Source organism: Mastigoproctus giganteus, chromosome 12 (assembly GCF_048544385.1).
Source record: "Mastigoproctus giganteus isolate SK-2022 chromosome 12, ASM4854438v1, whole genome shotgun sequence".
Taxonomy (NCBI): Eukaryota; Metazoa; Arthropoda; class Arachnida; order Uropygi; family Thelyphonidae; genus Mastigoproctus; species Mastigoproctus giganteus.
Window position 1 is genome coordinate 147,303,608 of NC_143586.1, and position 22,368 is coordinate 147,325,975.

General features: G+C 37.8%; 1 protein-coding gene across 1 annotated transcript in view; it reads left to right on the forward strand.

Annotated features, from left to right (window-relative positions):
• Positions 1 to 7,912: 7,912 nt before the first annotated feature.
• crim (QVR superfamily protein crim) overlaps positions 7,913 to 22,368 on the forward strand; it is a 29,415-nt gene continuing 14,959 nt past the window's right edge. Inside the window, exons 1-2 of the mRNA XM_090385922.1 lie at positions 7,913 to 8,022; positions 19,536 to 19,673. Of these exons, the coding sequence (XP_090242048.1) occupies positions 7,971 to 8,022; positions 19,536 to 19,673 (190 nt within the window). The 5' untranslated portion in view covers positions 7,913 to 7,970. The remainder of the gene's footprint in view (positions 8,023 to 19,535; positions 19,674 to 22,368) is intronic.

A 22,368-nucleotide genomic window follows, 5' to 3' on the forward strand; every position in this document is an offset into this window, starting at 1 on the left:
GAGGTCCCCAGACCTGTATACATTACTCAAGGTGTGGCCTGATCATCGCCTTATACAAGGGGATAATCACTTCCTTATCCCTGCTAGAAAAATTCCTGTATATCATTGACAAGACACCATGAGCTACTCTTGCAAACCGTCTGCACTGCTCAGAAAACTTCATATCTGCCTTCACAATTCCCCCTGGTCCTTTTCATTCTCTACCACTGTCAGTGTAGTACCACAGAGTTGATACGTTACTCTGGGGTTACTGCTTCCCATATGTAGTACTTTACATTTATTTAAGACATTCAAAACATTAAACAACATCGGGTATTCGAAATTCGCTGTTAAACTTCTGTTTTCCAGCATCATATAGAGGAAGAAGGAACATAGGGTTCGATACTAAGTCCCATTCTTTTTGCTCTTATTCTTTAACAACTACTGACCAATCGAATTTAGAGTAAACATATCTCTTTTCAAATGATTTTTTAATATCATGTCACTCTCAATTTATTCCATATACATAAAGACAACTGCAAGTTTCAAACAACACAACCACTGCTCAGAAAAACATGCAACAGCTATCATCCATCAAAACAAAATACAGCAGTCATGCATTTCTGTAAAAGCCAAATTCACGCGTGGAGTATCTAATATATAAGAGGGTTAAATCATACGTTTTGCAAATAGCATGCGATTTATTTGACTTTCGAAGCATGTACGAATAGTTTTCAAAAGTTCGTGGGCTGAGCGTGAAACGGCCGTGGTACAGTATTAAATATTTCTGTACTTATAACACTTTAAATAGTAATTTACCAAGTTTCATGCTCTTTCCCTTCCCAGACCGGGTGGAAAAGACCTGAGTTCGAATCCCGTCAATGACGGGAGAAATTTTTATGGGTCTTTTTCACGCGGCTGAGTTTCTCGGTCTCAGGCGAGGGTAGCATGGTTTTTTTCTCCAAGAATGTTATTCGTCCAGCAAACAGAAAATCCACTTCGGAACACACGCAATTTACAGACAATGTACACGGACAACATGGCCTTAGCCGCCGATGCGCCTAAAATCTAATAATATAATAACCAAGTTTCATGCAGTTTCAACAATATCAATTTTAATTACAGGTCCTAAAATCAACAAAGTCGTGCGAATGAGGAAAGATGGACAAAATCACATGCTGTGCAGTCATCCGATATCTGGGTGAAAAAGGAACTAATGCCAAAGGCAATTCATGAGGATATGGTCACAATTGGGTAGGAATGCACCTTCCTGTTCCATAGTTAAAACATGGGGAGCAGAATATAAATGAGGGAGGGTGGGCCTGGAAGATGACTATTGCGGTGGAAGACCTGCAACATCCATCACTCCAGAAGTTTTTGAGAGTATGCATGATCCGGTGATCATACATACTGTCAACAACTGGTGATAAGTGATCGACGAGTGACACTTCGGTACATTGTCAGCGTCTTGGGCATCTATTTGTATGTACTGAACGTATGTACTACATAATAACAGAGATTCTTGCTATGAAAAAGGAGTGAGTGCGATAGGCCTCAAAGTTGATGACAGTAGATCAAAAAATCACAAAAGTTGAAGTGAACATCTGCATCATTTGAAGTAGATTCAGCAAATTTCTTTGAGAGGTTAGTTGTTGTTGTTTTGTGGTTTTTAGGAGCATTAGCAACTAAGGCAATATTGCTCCGGAAATATGCGGTGGCCATTCCCTGACCTTTCCGCATCCTCCGTATTTGGTGGTCACGGGCTCGAACCCCGGTCTAATCAAGAAGCGTGTGCTACACACTGCTGCTCCTATCCACCTGGCTACGGAGGCGCCCGAGAGGTTAGTGACCATGGATGAGACATAAGTACATCATTTTCAGAGACTAAGGAGCACTCCAAACAGTACAAACATAGCTCTTCTTCCCCTCCAAAGAAAGCCAGGTCAATTCCTTCTGTTGGCAAGACGATGGCATTAGTTTCCTGGGATGCTGATGGAATGTTACTTCCGAAAGGCCAATATGCCCAACAACCACAGGAACCTACTGTGCAGATTTTGTGAAGTGCTTGCGTGAAAATATCAAAGACAAACACATAGGAAAACTTAGGAAACAAGTCGTATACCACCAGAACAACTCACTGGCTCCCAAGTCTGCCATTGCCATGGCTGCACTATTTAAGTACCGCTTGGCAATCTTGGATATTCCACCCTAATTTGACAGATCTTGCGCCGTTGGAATTTCATCTATTCCTAATTTGTATAAAATAATTGGCTAGCATCCATTTTTTTTTTTTTTTTTTTTTCACTGACAGGCAATCATTACTACATTGGATGCAATCGTGTAGGGCCAAGATACAACTTTCTTCGAAACTGGAATCAACGCATTGCAGCATCGGTAGCAAAAGTGTACTGATTCCAGAGAGGATTATTTTGAAAAGTAACATGTTACCAGGCTTCTGAAATTAACAGTTCACTGTCATGTTACCAGGCTCCTGAACTTATGATGTGGTTACAAAGGAACTGGATGCAAAAAATAATTTTGATATCATATATTTGGATTTCAGGAAAGCTTTTGACACTGTTGCACATGGAAGACTATTGTACAAATTGGAGCAGAATGGTATTAAGGGTAAGTTGCTACAATGGATAAAAGGATGGTTAAGTGGAAGAAGACAGAGGGTGGTAATCAATAGGTGTTATGTTCACTGTTGTTTTGTATATTTATCAATGATATTGATGAAGGTATATCAGGCTTAATGTCGAAGTTTGCAGATGATACAAAGGTTGGCAGGGTTGTTAATGACAGTAATGGCAGTGTGCTACTGCAACAGGATCTAGATAATTTGGGCAGATGGGCTAAGAAGTGGCAACTGAAGTTTAACCTTGACAAATGCAAAGTACTGCATATGGGTAGAAGTAACCCCAGAGAAACGTACCAACTGTGTGGTACTACACTTAAGGTGGTAGAAAATGAAAAAGACCTGGGAGTAATTATGCAGGCAGATATGAAGTTTCCTGAGCAATGCAGACAGGCTGCCAGGGCAGGTCACGAGGTTTTGTCAATGATATATAGGAATTTCGCTAGCAGAGAAAAGGAGGTGATTGTCCCTCTGTATAAGGCAATGGTCAGGCCACGCCTTGAGTACTGCATACAGGTCTGGAGGCCTCATTTTAGGAAGGATGTAGATTTACTTGAGCGTGTACAGAGAAGGGCAACAAGATTAGTGAGAGGAATGAAGGGATCCTCTTACCAAGAGAGGCTTAAGTTCTGCAAATTGCAGTGCTGGAGACTAGGCACCTGCGCGGTGATCTGATCGAGGTGTATAAGGCCTTGAATGGGTTGAGCACGCTGAATTCTGATGGGATTCTTCCACTTGTTCAGATTACGAACCTAAGGGGGCATAAATTCAAATTAAGAAAAGACAGAGGTAGAATAGATGTGCGGAAATTTGGCGTTAGCCAGCGGGTGGTTAATTGCTGGAACAAACTTCCATCTGTCGTGTGGAAGTTGATAGTTTGAATAAATTTAAGGAGGAACTGGACAGGCATTTGGAGGGAATGGTGTGATTTTTTTTTTTTTTTGGCTGATGGTGCATAAGCTCATACATTTGCTTTCTTGCATCACATGCCACTACTACTTTTATTATTATTATTATTATTATTATTGTTATTATTATGCCATATGATGCAAGGAAGCCTGAGGCTTATGCGGCACCAGCCAAAAAAAAAAATTTCGAACTACCCCGAGAGAGATTATTATTATTATTATTATTATTATTATTATTATTATTATTATTATCCATATGGTGCAAGGAAGCCTGAGGCTTATGCTGCACCAGCCAAAAAAAAAAAAAAAAAAAAAAAAAATCCCAAGTTAACCCCTGAGAGAGAGAGAGAGAGAGAGAGAGAAGTAGAAAGGAATCACCAAGAAAGAGAAGAATGATGATATCCAGCTCAGGACGCTGGGTTTGCCAAGCCCATAATCACCAGATGTGAGCCCCTTAGATAAAAGGGAATCACCAAGGAAGAGAAGAATGATGATATCCAGCTCAGCACCCTGGGTATGCCAAGCCCATACTCACCAGATGTAAGCCCCTGGGGTTATTACTACTACTACTTAACCTTTCATCCCAGGCCACAAATTTTTCCGACGCCCCTCGTATAAAACGAATCCGGAAAAAAAAAAAATTAGCATCCTTCGATTAATACCTTCTAAAATGTGATGCGTTGATAGTGCCACTCTCTAGCAATTACTAATAAGAACACATCCGGATTATGCTATTTAGTATATGACTCTGCAAAGAACAGTGCACTAGCCTGGCTTGAACAGCCTTTCCGATACAACGTTTTCAGAATTGTTTTCGGAGCCTTCAGATTTTCCTCACTTCAAAGCATATATACAGGGTGATTCACTACCAATGCGACAAACGTGCAGGAGGTGTAGGGGACACAAAGACGAATCGGAATCACATAGCATTGCAGGGTCCGAAATACCTTTGTCATGCGGTAGAGGACATTGAACGGGAGGTCGCATGAACAGTGATCCCGCTGGAAGTCAGCATTTGCGAACCGGTTCCCGAGGCAATAGGATGGACGAGTATTCAAACGTTGAATGGGCCGACATGCACCTCGCGTATGGAGCTGCAAACTGTAACGGGCGCGCCGCTCTGAACTTGTACCAGGACAGTTTCCCGCACAGGCGTGCTCCTCATCATACGATTTTCGCACGTGTGCACAGAAGGTTACGTGAGACTGGTTGTTTCACGAGCGGTACCATGAATCGAGAGCGAACGATGAGGACGCCAGACAATGAGGAGAATGTCCTACGTCTTGCAGAAGGCAATCCGAGTAAGAGTACTCGAGCGATAGGCCAACGATTGGGTATTTCCCAATCCACTGTATGGAGGATACTGTCAACAAACCAAATGAGATCATACCATCTGCAACGAGTCCAATCATTGGAGCCTGTGGATTATCCACTCCGGAGGACTTTTGCTACTTGGTTTCTTCAACAGAAACGGTTCGCAAATGCTGACTTCCAGCGGGATCGCTGTTCACGCGACCTCCCATTCAACGTCCTCTACTGCATGACGAAGGCATTTCGGACCCTGCAATGCTATGTGATTTCGATTTGTCTTTGTGCCCCCTACACCTCCTGCAAGTTTGTTGCACTGGTAGTGAATCACCCTGTATATATATATATATATATATATATATATATATAATCTTTATTGTATACAAACATCGTATATACAATACACCCTTCACAGCAGCAATGCTAGGGGTTTTACATTGATTATTGGACAATAGCCTTGGGGAGACGAGGGCCCACATCGAAGTTCGGGCTCATCCCCCAGAGCCAACAATAAAATAGAATCAGTGTCAGATTATTTACAGGATATATGCTTTTGACAGTATTTACAATGAAATAATAAAGACATTCATATTTACATTATGTTATATTAATATTTATATTCATAAAGATATTCTTCACTTTATTTACAACACATTCATAAAGACATCGTGCTTTGAACATTATTTACAATATATTGGGCATTATTATGCTGCCCTTATCAATGTGCACTTTGCCTGGCCAAGGTCAGGCTCTTAAGGATCTGTCTTCGGTACCTCCAAACCTACGGAGGTCGCCGTCAGTTGAAAGGATTGTGGGGAGCATCTCCCTGGGGAGAAAGCGGTCACTGAGCACTACTCTGTTATAGTGAGCTGTGAGCGTGGGAGCTGACCTCAGTCCGGGTAGAGGGATCCTCCAGCCACACAGTTCCCAGATGCTTGGCTCTGAGACCATTCCGGTTGTCATTTTGACAGTGAGAACAAGGCTTTTTTCAAATACAATATCTGGAAGTCGGGCAAAATTAAGTGACATCGCCATCGCAGTTGTTCTTTGCTGGGGTGGACGACGATGTTTTTGCGTGATCCAACGAAGGAGCCAATATTCGGCGGAGTACACGCGCTTGATGTTGGTAGGGGCCGCGGACCCCAAAATTTCCGAGGCATACAGTACGACGAAGTATACTGAGGTGTATACGTATCGACGAGTCACATCCAGATCCCTAACGTGGAGCAGTTGTTGTTTTGTGGTCCAGCGCATTTTACAGAATTTTGCTGTGAGCTTGTCAATGTGGGGGTTGAAGCTCAGTTTATAGTCGAAGACGACTCCCAAGTCTGTATGCATCTTGACCACTGGGAAGGGAATGCCGTCTAGAGAAGCTTGGATTTCAGTGGGTTGGCGCTTCAGGGAAAAGACAATTTGGGCTGATTTGGCAGGGTTAATGAGGAGGCCAAATTGATGGAGATAGAATCCTAAGTTATGTAACTTTTCACAGATCTTTTTATTGATGTTTGAGAGATGTTCGCCGAGGTTAATCTGAGTATATATCTTATTATCGTCGGCATAGCAGAGTATGTCTTCTGTCTAGTTTGCTTTTGTATCACTTGCCACCACTAATACAGATCAAATCGGACCGTAGTTATGTTCGGTTATATATGTATATAGGAGCTCATGAACCACTGTTTACATCTCAAAAGGAAAAGATGTTACTTGTCAACTCTGCATCCAAAATTTAAGCCTATCAACTGATTCTGTTCCATTCATTCTCACATTGAATTAAATACTTACGGTATCTCTACATATCTGCGCGCCTGATTTATATTGCATGGTAGGAACACGTGATGATTACTCAAGCAATGTTCCATTTCATGGAAAGCTTATATGCACGTAATCAAGTTTCTGCTCAGTGTATATTACCTAATTTTTCAGACCTGCCCTGAAAAGGGAATGGAAATCCTTTAAGTATATGATGTCAGTTAATGTTACTTTGTATAAACTAGACAGTTTTATACCCTGTTTTGTTTTGTTTTTTCTGTGTTACTTTTCATTAGTATTGCTGCCGTTAAAAGAATCAATATTTTATTTAATATATATATCATACGTAATGCGATAGAAAAACGGTCACAATACTGCTGCAGGAAGGGGTATTTTAAATAAATAGGGTGCTAGATTTTAAAAGAATAAATGGGACACCAATGTGAAACATGAGAATGGAAAACACCTGTCATGTAAGTTATTTTATATATGTACACAAAGGAATGTCGAAGGAGGAGGGATGAAAGACAGATAAGTCTTATCGGCCGGAACGTCATGGATGGAACACGGAATTGGAGTCTAGGAACCCCTCCAGGAAAGGCAATCTAACCTGATGAGGCTGTTTTTGCTAGGGGCGACAAGGATCCCAGCTGGCTCTCAATAGCTCCGAAATGTGCAGTGCTTATCACGGATAATTATATGCTTTTATTTACGTCGTCGTCGTTATGTGTTACAAATTGATCTCTGGAACAAATGGTTAAAAAGGTATCGAATCAGTTAACATTATTTTTTGATTGTTTTGTTTTAATACTGTTAAGTTGAAAAGTTATCTATATAGTTCATCTTCCTTTTAAAATGCGTGTGTAACATCATATTTTCGTATAACTTCTAAATGAAATGGCACTGTTACTAATTTGCGCCGTTTTCGTAGGGAGAGCTCATCGTTTGGTAACTATAGCTAAACAGGCCTGGGGGTGGGTAGAATTGAGAATAATTAAATAAATTAATACATTTTCTGTTTATACTCCGGGACGATCATAAGGTCAGAGGAGTTCACAATGTAGAGATAATACAAGAAACAGCACCGTATTCAGCAGTCACGGGCTTGAACCCGGGTAACTCAAGGCACGTGTATTATAAGGGTTAGAATTCGTAGTTTTGTTACTGGTAATACCAAATGGTTGCATTTCGTATTAAGGCTTCTTGGTTTCAAATAGTGAGACATTTAAAAAATCTTCTGATAACTTCCTATTGCACACTCGAGGAAATAAATTTAGAAATTTACACAGCGCCATCTTACCACTGAGGTACAATGTTTAAAGTTAGATGGGCGCGGGTTTGTAAATATAGTGTAATGAATTTTAAGTAATATTATTATTATTTGCAATATGTTTAATTTTATGCTGTTGAGTGTTGTTATAATTATAAACATATCATCCGGTAAGTATAAATTATTTCATTTTCTTACCACGTTTGTTGCCCTTTAAGACTGGATATTTGGAAATAATGTTGCCTGGGTGTGATAATGAAAATCCTTTACTTTAGCGTCGTAGAACTTAGCTCCGACCTGTGACAATTTGTTTTTTTGACCGATTGTGCGTTACTCACTGTATTTGCTCATCTCTGTGATGGGAATTTAAACTTTCTATTCAGAACTTGCTTGCTTTGAATCTCCCCTCTCACGAATGTAAGAAATCAGGTTTACTTTCAGTAATTAAGAATTAAAAATTAGTGTTTTTTTTTTTTTTTCCCAGTTCGCCTTGTGCTTTGATTGTGAAGATTTCTTCAGTGCCGCTGTAACATGAGAATACGTATATACATCCACACGTCCGTTTCTATTTAAATTTGTGTGTATTTATGAAACCTAAAAATTTTATTATTTTATTTGAGGCAGTGACGAAAATATTTATTATTATTATTATTAGCCATATGGTGCAAGGAAGCCTGAGGCTTATGCTGCACCAGCAAAAAAAAAAAAAAAAAAAAAAAGTTGAGTACCCTGAGAGAGAGAGAGAGAGAGAGAAGTAGGAGGGAATCACCAAAAAAGAGAAGAAGAATGATGGTATCCAGCTCAGGACCCTGGGTGTGCCCAGCCCATACTCACCAGATGTGAGCCCCGGTCATAATAAGCCCAGGAAATTAAAGTATGTTAACAACACTGATTTTATATATATATATATACAGGGTGTCTCAAAAATATTGGTACAAACGTTTAGGGGAGGTAGGTAACATCTAAAGGAATGTGAATCGCATAGGAACCCATAACCGGAAACGTAACTACTACTACTATGTCACGGGAGAGTAGCAGAGGCACAAGAAGCAGAAATGACACAAGACAGTAATTAGTGGCAAACATTTATTTGACATAATATTAACAATGGAGTACGAGATGGATACATTTCATGATGTTACAACAGATGCTCGAAGGTTCCACCATGAGACGTGATGCATGCGCGACACCGACGCAGCATGGATTGGCGGACACGGTCGAACACACCTGGAGTTTCTTTGACAGTAACAGCAGCACAGACGAGTCTCGCCACGGGATTCATTTCCATCTCCACAGGCGATTCATACACAACAGATTTGAGTGTCCCCCACAGAAAGAAATCAAGGCTCGATAAATGAGGTGAACGTGGGGGCCAGGCAACGGGTCCACCACGGCCAATCCATCGACACCCAAAACGCCTGTTCAAATGGTCACAAACACACCTTCCATAATTGGCAGGCGCCCCTTCATGTTGAAACCAAATGTTGCGTCTCACATTTGCTGGAACATCGTCAAGTAACCCTGGTAGAACTTGTTCAAGAAAGATCTAATATTTAGCTGAGTTCATGTGGGATGGTAACAGGTATGGGCCGACTAAGCAGTCACCGACCATGCCTGCCCATACATTTATTGCGAAGCGATGTCGTGCTGCATGGGGGCGCACACCGTGTGGGCCCTCTGCTAACCCATTCACTAGGTGCATGTCTGCCAGCTCACAGTTCGTATGCCGATGCATGCTCTTCTTGCGGCGACTACTGCTTTAATGAGTAAACCAGAAATTTTCCCCCTCACGAACTGATGAACAGCGCCATGTACCAACTTACAGTGACGTTTCCGGTTATGGGTTCCTATGCAATTCACATTCCTTTAGATGTTACCTACCTCCCCTAAATTTGTACCAATATTTTTGAGACACCCTGTATATATATATATATATATATACACATATATATATGTTCTTTCTTACTGAAAATATGACAAGTATCTGGCACACATCGGGGTTGGGGGGAAACCAACAAGCAAGCACCAAATAGCAAGTTTAAATTCCCAGCATAGCAACTTCAAATAGAAAATAAAAAGAACAGGGATTAAATCAAAAGCTGGAGTCGAAGCGCATCGACATTGTTACTGTGACGTTATGACACTAAAGTAACGGATTACTAGCCTCTAGCTGTGGAGATCTGATGTACGGAGATGAATGAATAGTAGGCCTTTTGATTTTTTTTCTCCTTCCACCATATTTGAAACAAAGAACAGAAGTTTCGAAATTTTTTGGAATTATGAATCGAATATGTTGCATGTGTAACTAATAAAAGATATCCCAAATGTCTTGGGAGTACGCCCTCTTTTCAGCTTATCCTTTACTGTAATATAGTTTTAGAAATGGGTTGAAAAGCCCTTTTAGCCAACTGCGAATCACAGTATTTGAGTTTTCGGTTTTATAAATGACAAGGCCATTTGTCTTTTGTGCCAAAAAAGTGAAGTATTGATTTCCTGAATGCACCACCGATTTGTAATATACCCAAAATCCAATTTTTCGACATGTTGGACAGACAATTTATGTAATCGAGACCCGATTAGCTGGTCTCTGTCCAACGTGTCGTAATATCAAGTTTTGAGAGAATAGGATTCCAATAATGTGTTTTATACGAAGTCAGTCCAGTTGTTCCTGAAATAATTCAATTTTTTGCCACAAAAATGGCAATGGATGGTCTTGGGGGAAAAATTCCACCTGTCCCCCCATATAATAGTTGTCTAGTTAGCTATCAGTAGTTATTTAGTGCTAAAATAAGCCGTTTACAGGGTCAGTGGGTAAGATTTATTGGAAGTATCTATGGTAGATTCAAAAATTAGACATGTAAATTTTACAAAGACCTTGATTTGAATCTTATTTAAAATCAGATTTCAAATGAAAATGCTACCAAGAGGACTCGGGAAGCAAATCTGCCAAGTTTCAGGAGGTCTAGTGAAAGTGGAATATATATGTTTTGTTTTTTTTTTTAATATATTAACGGAATTAAGACATTGAACATATCTTATTTTATCTATTGTTACTTTTTTATCGTAATTCTTTTTTTCACATGGGATCAGTTACATCATACCATATAAGATACCATATATTCTGGTGTGCAAGTTGACTTTTCACATAAGCTGACTTCTTTTTGTCTTGAGTGGTATGTTATCGTAAAATCTGCATCTGCTTTTCAGTTCAGTTATTTTTGTCCTTTTAAAAGTTTACATTGTGATATATTAAACTGCACAATAAACTATAAATAAAACAGTAAATGTAGACTTTTATATAAGGGGAGGTCACCCTTATTTAGATTAAGAAACAAAACCTATAGGTTTAGGTAATATCTGATATTACTTTTATGCTATATGTGTGTAATGGGAGTCTTTGAGTATGTAACTGAGCCATTTCCATGTTGCCTGTTTAGCACTGAACTACAACTTGAACTTCCTCTGTGAGCAGTGCCTTAATATTGTTTGCTTTAAGAAAAAAGTAAACTTTCAAATTGCATTTGAAAGTTTACTTTTTGTTATGTTTTTACCATAATAAAACTTTAAACATAAAACTTTTTGGAGAAGTAAACCATTAAACATAACTCCTGACAAATTGCATGACCTGCTTTGTCTGATAAAGAACAAACCCGTGAGTTTTAAAAAATTAGCAGCAATGTATATTTATGTAAAAATATATATGTAAATAAATTGCAAATATATTAATATGTACATTCTTTTGCACATTCGTTCTAACAGTAAGAATTTTTGAATCTGGTGTTTTGAGGGTTACTATAATAAAGCAGTTCTGTAATCTCCACAGAATGGTAGCTACTGGCATTAAGCCAAACTGTTAACCTTCACTGTCAGATAGGTCTGGTAGGTAAAGTACTTGCCTGTGAAATAAAGGTTGTGGATTTGAATGCTGCCTCCAGTATGGGCGTGGCAACTGTGAAATATTTTTTAATTTGAAGTATAAATAGTGTTGTATGACTTCCTGTAAAACTAAATATATACCACTGTACAATACTGTGAACTAGTATTGAATGTCTTACAAAATAGTTTTTATACATTGCAAATACATACAATAACATATGGTCTAGGACAGAGGTTCCCAAAGTCTGGGGCACACGTGTTTTTTTTTTGGGGGGGGGCTGTTTTTGCTTGTTGTTTACATTAAGCACTTTTTTAACAAAATATGGACAAGCCATCCCACTAATGAAGTGTTTTTTTATTTATTTCTATTATTCTTATTTCATTTCTTTGAAATAAAAGTTTGATGTTCTTTTCTTGTTCTGGACTTGGGAGCTCATGAAATTTATGAAAATTTTTAAAGGGGGCTCAATATGTAAAACAGAAAGAAATTGGTTTAGAAATCATTAATGTAATATAATACATGAATCTGGCACCTGCAATGTCTCCCACCTCCAAAGTCTGGCCAGCCCATTTCCCCTTTGCCTTGTACGGTCAACTATCCTTGGATAATATTCAAAAGTGATGAACAAATTTTTGAATTCCAGATTTATGAGATTTTGCTGTATTTCTTCCCAGTTCTTCTTTGAGTGCAGGTACAGCAAAAGTCATTATCTGTTCTTGACGTGTGTTTTTTTTCCACATTTGTCCACTCTTCCACTGTCAGTGGTAACTTCTTACAGTGTTGCCATTTTCTATAATTTCTTCAAACTGTTCTTTCTGTAGACCAACAATATCAGTGTTATTTTTCCACATTCTTTCAATCTTAATTTTAGTAGCCTTCTTAGGAGTAATATAATTTTTTTTCTTGTCTTCACTACTGTTACAATATTCTCAAACTAAATCATCTATAACAACAAAATTACAAAAACTGTGGGCTACTGTGGTATGTTTTCAAAACTGCTTTTGAAAACATACCACAGTAGCTCAGAACACGTTGCCCTCCAATGCATATAATTCACCCTGGACATATATGTGTGCATGGGAATGTGACTAATGCCCAATAACTGTCCCCACCTATTCTGTATGAGTGGCCTAAAGATTTAAGACAAATTCCAAGTACAGCGCTTGTCAGTGATATTGCCCACCTAGAAAGAGCGTACCAGTTTATCAAAAAATTTGTGCGCATAACTGTGATGTTTATTGAAATAATGTGTATTGGTTAGCATATCAAGCTAATTGGCATGATAGTGTCCAATAAATCATCTCTTACCACCTGACACAGGAATCTTATTGGCTATAAAATGTGTATAAAGTTAGTGGGCAAAAAAAAATAATTAAGTGATTGACCATCTCAGAGTGGGCAGTGCCTTTTAACATCTGTAGAGTGGCATCATGATAGCTGTAGGACTCGGAAAGGGGTCAGATTGCTGAGTTGTCAGAAGTTAGATTGTTAACAGGAAAATTGCTATTAGTGTGGGTTATGATGTCTGAAGATTTAACACAAGAAAAGTAGAACAAGCATTAAGGGAAAACAAAGGACTTAAATTAGCAGCCATGAGCAGTAATACAGAAAGATAAATGATACTAAAACTGAAGAATAGCGATGGCGTACTTATGAATAGCAGAGAAGGCATAATTCAAATAGCAGAAGACTACTGTAGAGAATTATACAAGGAGTGAGGGAATGATGCCAGCAGTGGGGAAGATGGATCGCAAATTAGTAACACATACAACATACCCGATATCCTTCCTCATGAGGTAGAACATGCATTGAAGAAAATGAAGAATCAGAAAGCCCAGGGGGAAGATGAAGTTACTGTAGAGTTGTTAAAATTGGGAGGAAGAGACATAGCACAAAAAAGACTTCACAAAATGCATTAGAAAAGGTGTGATGCCTAAGAAGTGGAATAATGCAATCATAGTTCTGCTGCATAAGAAAGGAGATAAATCAGAAATTGGAAATTATAGACCAATTAGCTTGTTATCCCATATCTACAAGTTGTTCACAAGGATCATATCCTAACAGATTAGAAAGAATACTTGATGAGAATCAACCGAAAGAGCAAGCTGGCTTTAGGACAGGATTCTCAACTATGGATCACCTTCATGTAATATCACAGCTAATGGAGAAAGCAAATGAATATAAAACACTGTTATGCCTGGCATTTGTGGATTATGAAAAGGTATTTGACTCCATACAGCATAAGGCAATGTTTCGGGCACTGGAAAGACAAGGCATAGATACCCCATATATTATGATTTTGAAGAAAATGTGAGAATGCTACCTCCTTTATTAGACTAGACAACGACAGTAGCAAATTTAAAATTAAGAAAAGAGTTCGACAAGGAGACAATATCTCTGAAGTTGTTTACTGCTGCCCTTGAGGAAGCTTTCAGAAGATTAGACTGGTCGCAGAAAGGAGTCAATGTGAATGGAGAGTACCTAAACCATTTACAATTTGCAGATGACATTGTGGTCCTAAGCAATGATCCCAAAGAATTAGAGGAAAATCTTAATTAGTTATGTAGAGTTAATAAGGATTTTGGACTAAAGATGAATATGGCTAAAACAAAAATAATGATGAAAAAGTATGCCATAGAAAGGGACATAATGATTGAAGGAGCAGTAATTGAAAAAGTGGAGTCATATACTTATCTGGGACAAGTCATTAGCTGTAATAATGATAAATGGCTGGAAGTCAAGAGAAGAATAACTTTAGAATGGATAGCATTCAGGAAATATAGTTGCATACTGAGGAGCAATATCCCAATTTGTCTGAAACGTAAAATAATGACCAATGTATACTCCCCACCATGACATGGAAGTGAAACTTGGGCACTCACCAGAAGAATAGAAGAGAAGCTGAGAACTGCACAGTGAAGAATGAAACGAATTATATTGGGAATCAGACTGTTAATAAGAAGAGAAACACATGGATTAGGCAGCAAACTCAAGTAAAGGACATTCTTATCAAAACTAAAGAACTAAAATGGTCTTGGGCAGGACACATAGCTCGAAGACATGATGACAGATGGACTAAGAAAATAGCAGAATGGTACCGAAGAGGAGCTAGAAGAAAACCTGGAAGACAACGATGGAGATGGACAGATGAAATTCATGAGTTTGTGGGTAGTAAATGGATGGCCATTGCACAAAACAGAAGGAACTGGAAAGTTGCTGGAGAGGCCTTTATCCTGCACTGGATTGAAAATGGTTGATGATGATGATGTCTGAAAGGTTAAACATCATCGGCAAAAATGGATGAATGGGAGGTACTTGGACATGTTTCCAGGACTCTGGTGGAATTGGAAGAATGGAAACCTATCACATTATAGATAAATATTTATGTAAATAAAATTCATTCCAACTAAGAAATACTGTTCAAGGTTCAGGCCTTAATGGATGTCAGATGAATTAATGAAGCTCGTGGCAGAGAGGAAAAATGTATGGGATGCATATAAATTATCAGGTGACACAGAAGCCTATGACAGATATAAGCTTGTCTATAATCAAGTCACAAAGGAGGTTAGGCAGGCAAAGGCAGATTACGAGAAATCTTTGGCAAAAGATGCAAAGAAAAAAGGCAAAGAGTTCTTTACTTATGTAAACTCTAGAAGGAAAGGGATGAATCAGATTAGATTGGACCACTTAACATAGATGAGTTGACTATTGATCATGCTCAGGTAGGTGATAAACTGAATGAGTATTTTGCATCTACATTCACACATGAGGAGTTTTTCAATGAGGAGAATGCCAAATTCTAACAGGGAGCTAAGTGATTTTATAATAACTGAGAGCAAAGTGGAGGAGAAATTGTTGAAGTTAAACATAAGGAAGGCACCTGGTGTGGACAGGATCTATCCAGTTATATTAAAGAAGGCAGGAAAGGAAGCAAACCCTTAGCCATAATTATTAGAGGTCCCCATGACTGGAGGTGTGCAAATGTATACCCAATTCACAAAGGGGGTTTAAAACGTGACAGGTAACTATAGACCTGTTAGTTTAACTTGTGTTCTGGGGAAAATAATAGTCACTGGTTAAAGAAGCATTGCAGAATCGTCTAGACAAGACTGCAGTAATAGTTAAGACATAGCATGGGTTTGTTAAAGGGAGGTCTTGTCTGACCAATTTGATTGGATACTATGATGTGGTCACAAAGGAACTGAATGTCAAAAATAATTTTGATTTCATATACAGTACTTGGATTTCAGGAAAGCTTTTGATACTGTTGTACATGGAAGACTGCTGTACAAATTGGAGAGATATGGCATTAAGGGTAAGTTGCTACAATGGATAAAGGGATGGTTGAGTGGGAGAAGATAGAGAGTGGTAATCAATGGACACTGCTCTTCGTGGACAAATATTATTAGTGGAGTTCCCCAGGGTTCGGTGCTGGGCCCATTGTTGTTTTGTGTATTCATCAATGATATTGATGAAGGTATATCAGGATTAATGTCCAAGTTTGCAGATGATACAAAGGTTGGCAGGATTGTTAATGACACTAAAGACAGTATGCCCCTGCAACAGGATCTAGAGAAGTTAGGCAGATGGGCTTGAAGTGGCAACTTAAGTTTAACATTGACAAATGCAAAGTACTGCATATTGGTAGAAGTAACCCCAGAGAAACATACCAACTGTGTGGTACTACACCCAGGGAAGTGGAGAATAAAAAAGATGGGGGTAATTGTGCAGTCAAATATGAAGTGTGCTGAGCAGTGCAGATGGGTCGCCAGGGCAGGTCATGGAGTCTTGTCAATAATATATAGGAATTTTGCTAGCAGGGACAGGGAGGTGATTATCTCATTGTACAAGGCAGTGGTCAGGCCACACCTAGAGTAGTGTGTATAGGTCTGGAGTCCTCATTTTAGGAAGGATGTAGGGTTGCTAGAATGAGTACAAAGAAGGACAAAAAGATTGGTGAGGGGAACAAAGGGGTGCTCTTACCAAGAAAGGCTTAAGTTCAGCAAATTGCAGCACCCAGAGAGTAGGCACCTGCAATGTGATCTGATTGAGGTGTATAAGGTCTTGAATGGGTTGAGCAAGCTGAATGCTGATGAGATTCTTCCTCCTGCTCAGATTAAGAACCTGAGGGGGCATAGATTCAAATTGAGGAAAGACAGTTAATTGCTGGGTTAATTGCTGTTAGAATTGATGAGCAGAAATTTCCCTTTAGCCAGCAGGTGGTTGATTGGTGGAACAGACTTCCATCTTTTGTTTTTTAAGTTGGTAGCCTAAATAAATTTAAGGCTGAGCTGGAATGAATGGAGGGGTGAAATGGGAGGTTTCTTCTTCTTTTTTTTTTTGTTTGGCTGATGCTGCATAAGATTGCTTTCTTGCATTGTATGCCTCTGCTAATGCTAAATATACCTATCACATTTCCAGTGTCATGACATTATCCCTTTTTACAAGCATGTTATGGAGCACAATTAACTGACAAATGAAAGAAGTGGAGGCTTCCTGGGAAACAGAGTGTTATTGAGTCATCTCAAGTTTCTGGTTGGGATTCAGTGATGTCCATTTGCATGTCTCGAGACGGGCAATCCAGACAGCAACATACCAGGTCAACAACTGGAATGGAGAATCATCATTTACAATAGATACTCACCTCTGGTTGTTATTGATGGCAGGATGTTATGTTGAAACCGTTCTAAGACCAGTGCTTCTGCCCTTTCTACATGGCATCCGAAACTATTTTCCAGAAATACCTGTCTACATAACTGATATCCTGACAGTGCCTAGACAATGTGGATATGCTTTCTTGGCCTGAATATTCACAGATATATTGCCCATCAAACACATTTGGGATGTGATGGGAGTTCAATGACCTCCACCTCCTTGCCTCCTACCACTGTTGCCCAACTTACAGAAAAAGTGCAAGAAACATGGCTCAATGTCCACCAGGATATTTGCCACAATATTTTGGCCATTTAGCCCCTTGTATTGCTAATTATAGAGACCATATTTCATACTGATGTAATTGTACTTCATATATACATTTTTTATGTAGATACTGCTAAACAAGTTAAATCATTTTTTGTTTACGCTACACATTTTATGCTCAGAGCATGGACTACTTTAGCTTGGGAAATTTGAAAACCCCTTTTAAATTTCATTTTCAAATGTAGTAAAAAGAAACAGTTGTTATTATTTTGTCTATTAATAATAGATGCTTCATGTTGAAATTGATATTTTCTTCAGTCAGCCCATCATCCTCAGAATGTGGAATTTCATTGTGTCTACAACACAATGAAAAAGTTCTCTTCATAAAACGTTCTAGGTTCCATGTAGAGCTCAAAAATGCTAAAAGTAGGTTGAAATGGGTTAATTGCTGTTAATTTGTATACTGTAGTATGTATATTTTTTGCCAGTGCATTTTATGATCAGCACATTAGTGAATGGTGACCATATCACACATTAGTCCTTTCCAGAGTTAGTTAGTTCACTGAATGTGTCCAAGTTGTGTGGAGTGGAGCGAGTTTTTTCATGAAATTTTGACAGTTCATAAAAATTAAAACTTTGTACAAAAATGCTTTTTGAATATTTACTTTATTTTGACTTGGTTGCCCAATACACTGAAGCATAATGAAAATTTTTTTTATTAGAAATATGGCAGACTTTAGTGTATTTTTAATGTTGATTTCAAACGTTCAGCTTGTTTTTTTTTCATAGCACATTCAGTTTGCAGAGTATTTCATATTTTAGTTTCATTTCATGCTAGCTGAACTGCTAATTGAGAAGTTCTGGAATCAGGAATTTTCTAGATATTACTGCAGTGATCACTACACCTTTCAACCAAATCCCTTACAGTGTTTGTCTTTACAAAATAGCTATACAAAATATTGTGTATAACTATACAAAATATTGTTGTTTTTTGTGCTAGTGTGACAAAACCATTCATTATCAAACTAAGATTTGCCCCCCCCCCCATGAATTTCATACCTGGAAAGAAAAATGGCATCTACAAACCATTAGTTCATCGAATGAACCTTTTTTCCCACTTCTTCTTGTAAAGTTAGGTTTAACGAAGGATTTTGTAAAAATCTATGGACAGGAATGGAGATGGGGTTTTCAACATTTAAAACTAATTTCTACATTAGTGATGACAAATTCAAAGAAAGGGTATTTTCAGATAAGAAAGTTACTGAAGGATTAACATTTTGAAAGAGTGTTAAATCCTCTGAACTGGAAACTTCGAAATATTTTTTTTCCAAGTTTCCAAGTTGGTGAAAACATTTTTTGGGCAGCAATAGAGCAAATAACTATAAAATTTTGATTGGAAATTTATTACAAGCCTGCCAAAATCTCAAATGCAATATGTCTGTAAAAATACACTTCCTTATTCCTATTTAAACTTATTCCCAGGTAACCTTGGGCACATTAGTGAATGATGAACATCTCCATAATAGCAATATCTTTATGGAAAAGCCTTACTGAGATTTGTTTGGTTTTTATGGTGCATGGGCCACTAAGGCCATGATGCACCCCTTACTGAGGAAGGTGGAAGTCCAACATGGTAGATTTGGTGGACATAGATCAGAGACTCCTGATCATTACAAAAGAAAAAGCAAACAAAAAAAATGACTATTTTTATACTATTTATTGTAATACTTGTTAGTTTCATTAAAAATTTGAAGAAAATTTTTTAAAAATGTTAATTTTAACTTCACATTTTTAACACTTATATTTCTTTCCTCTAAAATAAAAATACTGTACGTGATTTTTGTAAGTCTCAGATGAGAAATTTATGTCAGATACTGTTCCTTTCAGGTTTAACTGAATTATGGTGTTATAGCTGTGTCAGTTCACAGCCAGGATGTGGAGATAGTCTTGACTGGAGGATTCATCATGCTATTACTTGCCCAAAGGATGAAGACAAGTGTGTTAAAATAATTGAAACAAAAGGAGGTGAGTCAAAATACATTCTTTTCTGTCTATTAGGCATGCAATTGATGTGCAAAAACATTACTCATTGTACTGCAGATATGATTTTAATATTTTTACACTCTTAAGAATGTATAATTCTTTGCTTTGAGTTCTGATTTTGCTTTTATTAAAATATGTATACATTTAATACAACAGGGGCGTTCCTAGGGTATGTGGCGCCCGGGTGTCAATTGCAATTTTGTGCCCGGATGCCAATTGAAATTTGGCACCACCCTTTAAAATTTTCTTCATATGTGTATGTAAGTTTCAGGTTTTTAGGGCCCCCTTAAACGTTTGCCGCCTGCTTGCACCCTCAGGATGGCCTGCCCCTGAATTACAATTCAGTTCTTAACATACATTTTATGACTGAATTAACATAGCTCTTATGTTGTGGTCCTTTTAAAATTTCAGTTTACGACACTAAATTACTCTTATTATTCCTTTATTATATTGCAGTTCCTTTATATACATCTATATACATTCTTTATTTCTTAGTGCATTACATGCACTAAGAAATAAAGGCTGTATATAGATGGGGGCTTCTGAATTATTCATGGGAAACAGGTCATTCCTGGGGTTGAGCTAGACTTAGTTGCAGGAGGCCATTAACTTAGAATTGTCTTGAAGACCCTGCACATCTAGAGAAATTAAGTAGCCAAAAGAACAAGGCACGAGATTTACAAATCCACATTTCCATTAAGTGGATTCATCCAATTTCCGTTATCTGATTACTGTTATTATGTTATCATTGTGCTTCTCCCTTTTCTGAATGTGGGTTCAGAAAAGGGAGAAGCACAATAGATGCCATTTTCTCACTACAACAAATTTTGGAGAAAAGAAGAGAATTCAATCTACCAACATTTCTGCTCTTTATTGATTATGAAAAAGCATATGATAATGTAAACCAGGAAAAACTTTGGCAGATTCTACGTGAAGAAAATATCCCAACCCAACTCCGGAAAGCGATCCAAAGCCTATATAAAAATTCAAAAGTCTGTATAAAATATTCTAATGGCCAACTATCAGACCCAATTAACACCAATAAAGGAGTGAAACAAGGATGTGGACTATCACCAAATTTATTTAATATCTACATCAATAAAATTCTTAAAGAATGGAAACAAACAATTAACAATGGAATACAGTTGAACAACAGGAATAAAATCCAAACTATATTATATGCTGATGATCAAGTTATAATTGCAAAATCCGAAGATGAACTACAGATAGCAGCAAATGAACTTAATAAAATAGGTAAAAAGTACGAATGAAAATCTCCACCTCAAAAACAAAATCAATGGGATTATGTGGAAAGAACATACAAAGAGTCAAAATTGTTATTGATGATAAAATAATAGAACAAATATCTGACTTCACCTATTTGGGAAATTTAATATCAAATGAAGGGAAAGACATCCACACTAAAATACAAAAATATAATAAAATGAATGGAACGATTAAACGCCACTTCGGAAAACAAATAACAACTGAAACAAAATTACGACTGCACAACATCACTTCAAAACCAGCCCTCTTCTACAGCTGTGAGACTTGGGTCATAAATAAGAAAGATGCACACAAACTAGAAGCAGCACAAATGAAATTTTTAAGACCATTATTAGGCTTTACAAGACTAGACCACCAAAGAAATATAGATATCCGCAAGAAATTAAAAGTAGATAACATTGTAAATGACATAAAATGGTACCAGGAAAAATGGATCAGCCACATAGAAAGAATGAACCCAGACCGGATCCCAAAATTAGCCTTTAACTACAAACCTACAGGCAAGAGAGATGTGGGTCGACCAAGACAACGATGGCAACATCAAAACCACCTCCAAGAGCTACAACGGAACAGGTCTTAAAAGACCTAAGCCGGACCAAGTTCATGATGATGATGATGCTATCATTAGATGCCTCATGTTTTAATTTCTAAATATATTCTGGCTTGTCTGAAGTTCTGGATGACCCAATTACTTCATACCTTTCGAATGTGGAAAAATATAACTGAAAGTTGTCAGGACTCTTGCACAGAGGACTGGAAAATAGTTTTGTCATTTAATTCTCATATTGATGAACTGCTTTTATTCACTTTGTGTATGCTGTATAAAAGGATGTCATGTCAAATTAATAAAATATTTTATAATTAGTTTGTAAATTTTTTTACTATTTTTTTTTTTTTTTTTTTGGATTTGGTAGTTATTGGCGCATCGGCTTCTGTGGCCATATTGCACCTCCCAAGGTTTTTGCAGTACTTTGATCCAAGCCCGAGGCGGGAATCGAACCCGCGACCTTTGGGTTGCCGGGCAGGTACTTTACCCACTCGGCTAGCCCGGTCGGCTTTTTTTACTATGTTAATCCTTGATATTATCCATTATAATATATGAATAATCCAGTGATTTGATTACTTATTTCAACACTGTTTCATTTCCACGTATATCTTTTTTTTCATGATGTTCACATTTATTCAACCGAACCGTTGCATTGTTGTTAGCACTTAGAGGTAGACGCATTGAAAAAAGTTATGGAGTTATGCTAGTCATAGTGTATTGAAGTTTTTTTTTTTTTTTTTTTTTTAGATCAGCTGTTTAAGTTCACAAAAGCTATGGATAATGAATTTGGGTTTGTTAACTCATTAACGCCTATGAAAAAACTACCTATCAAAACTCATTTTG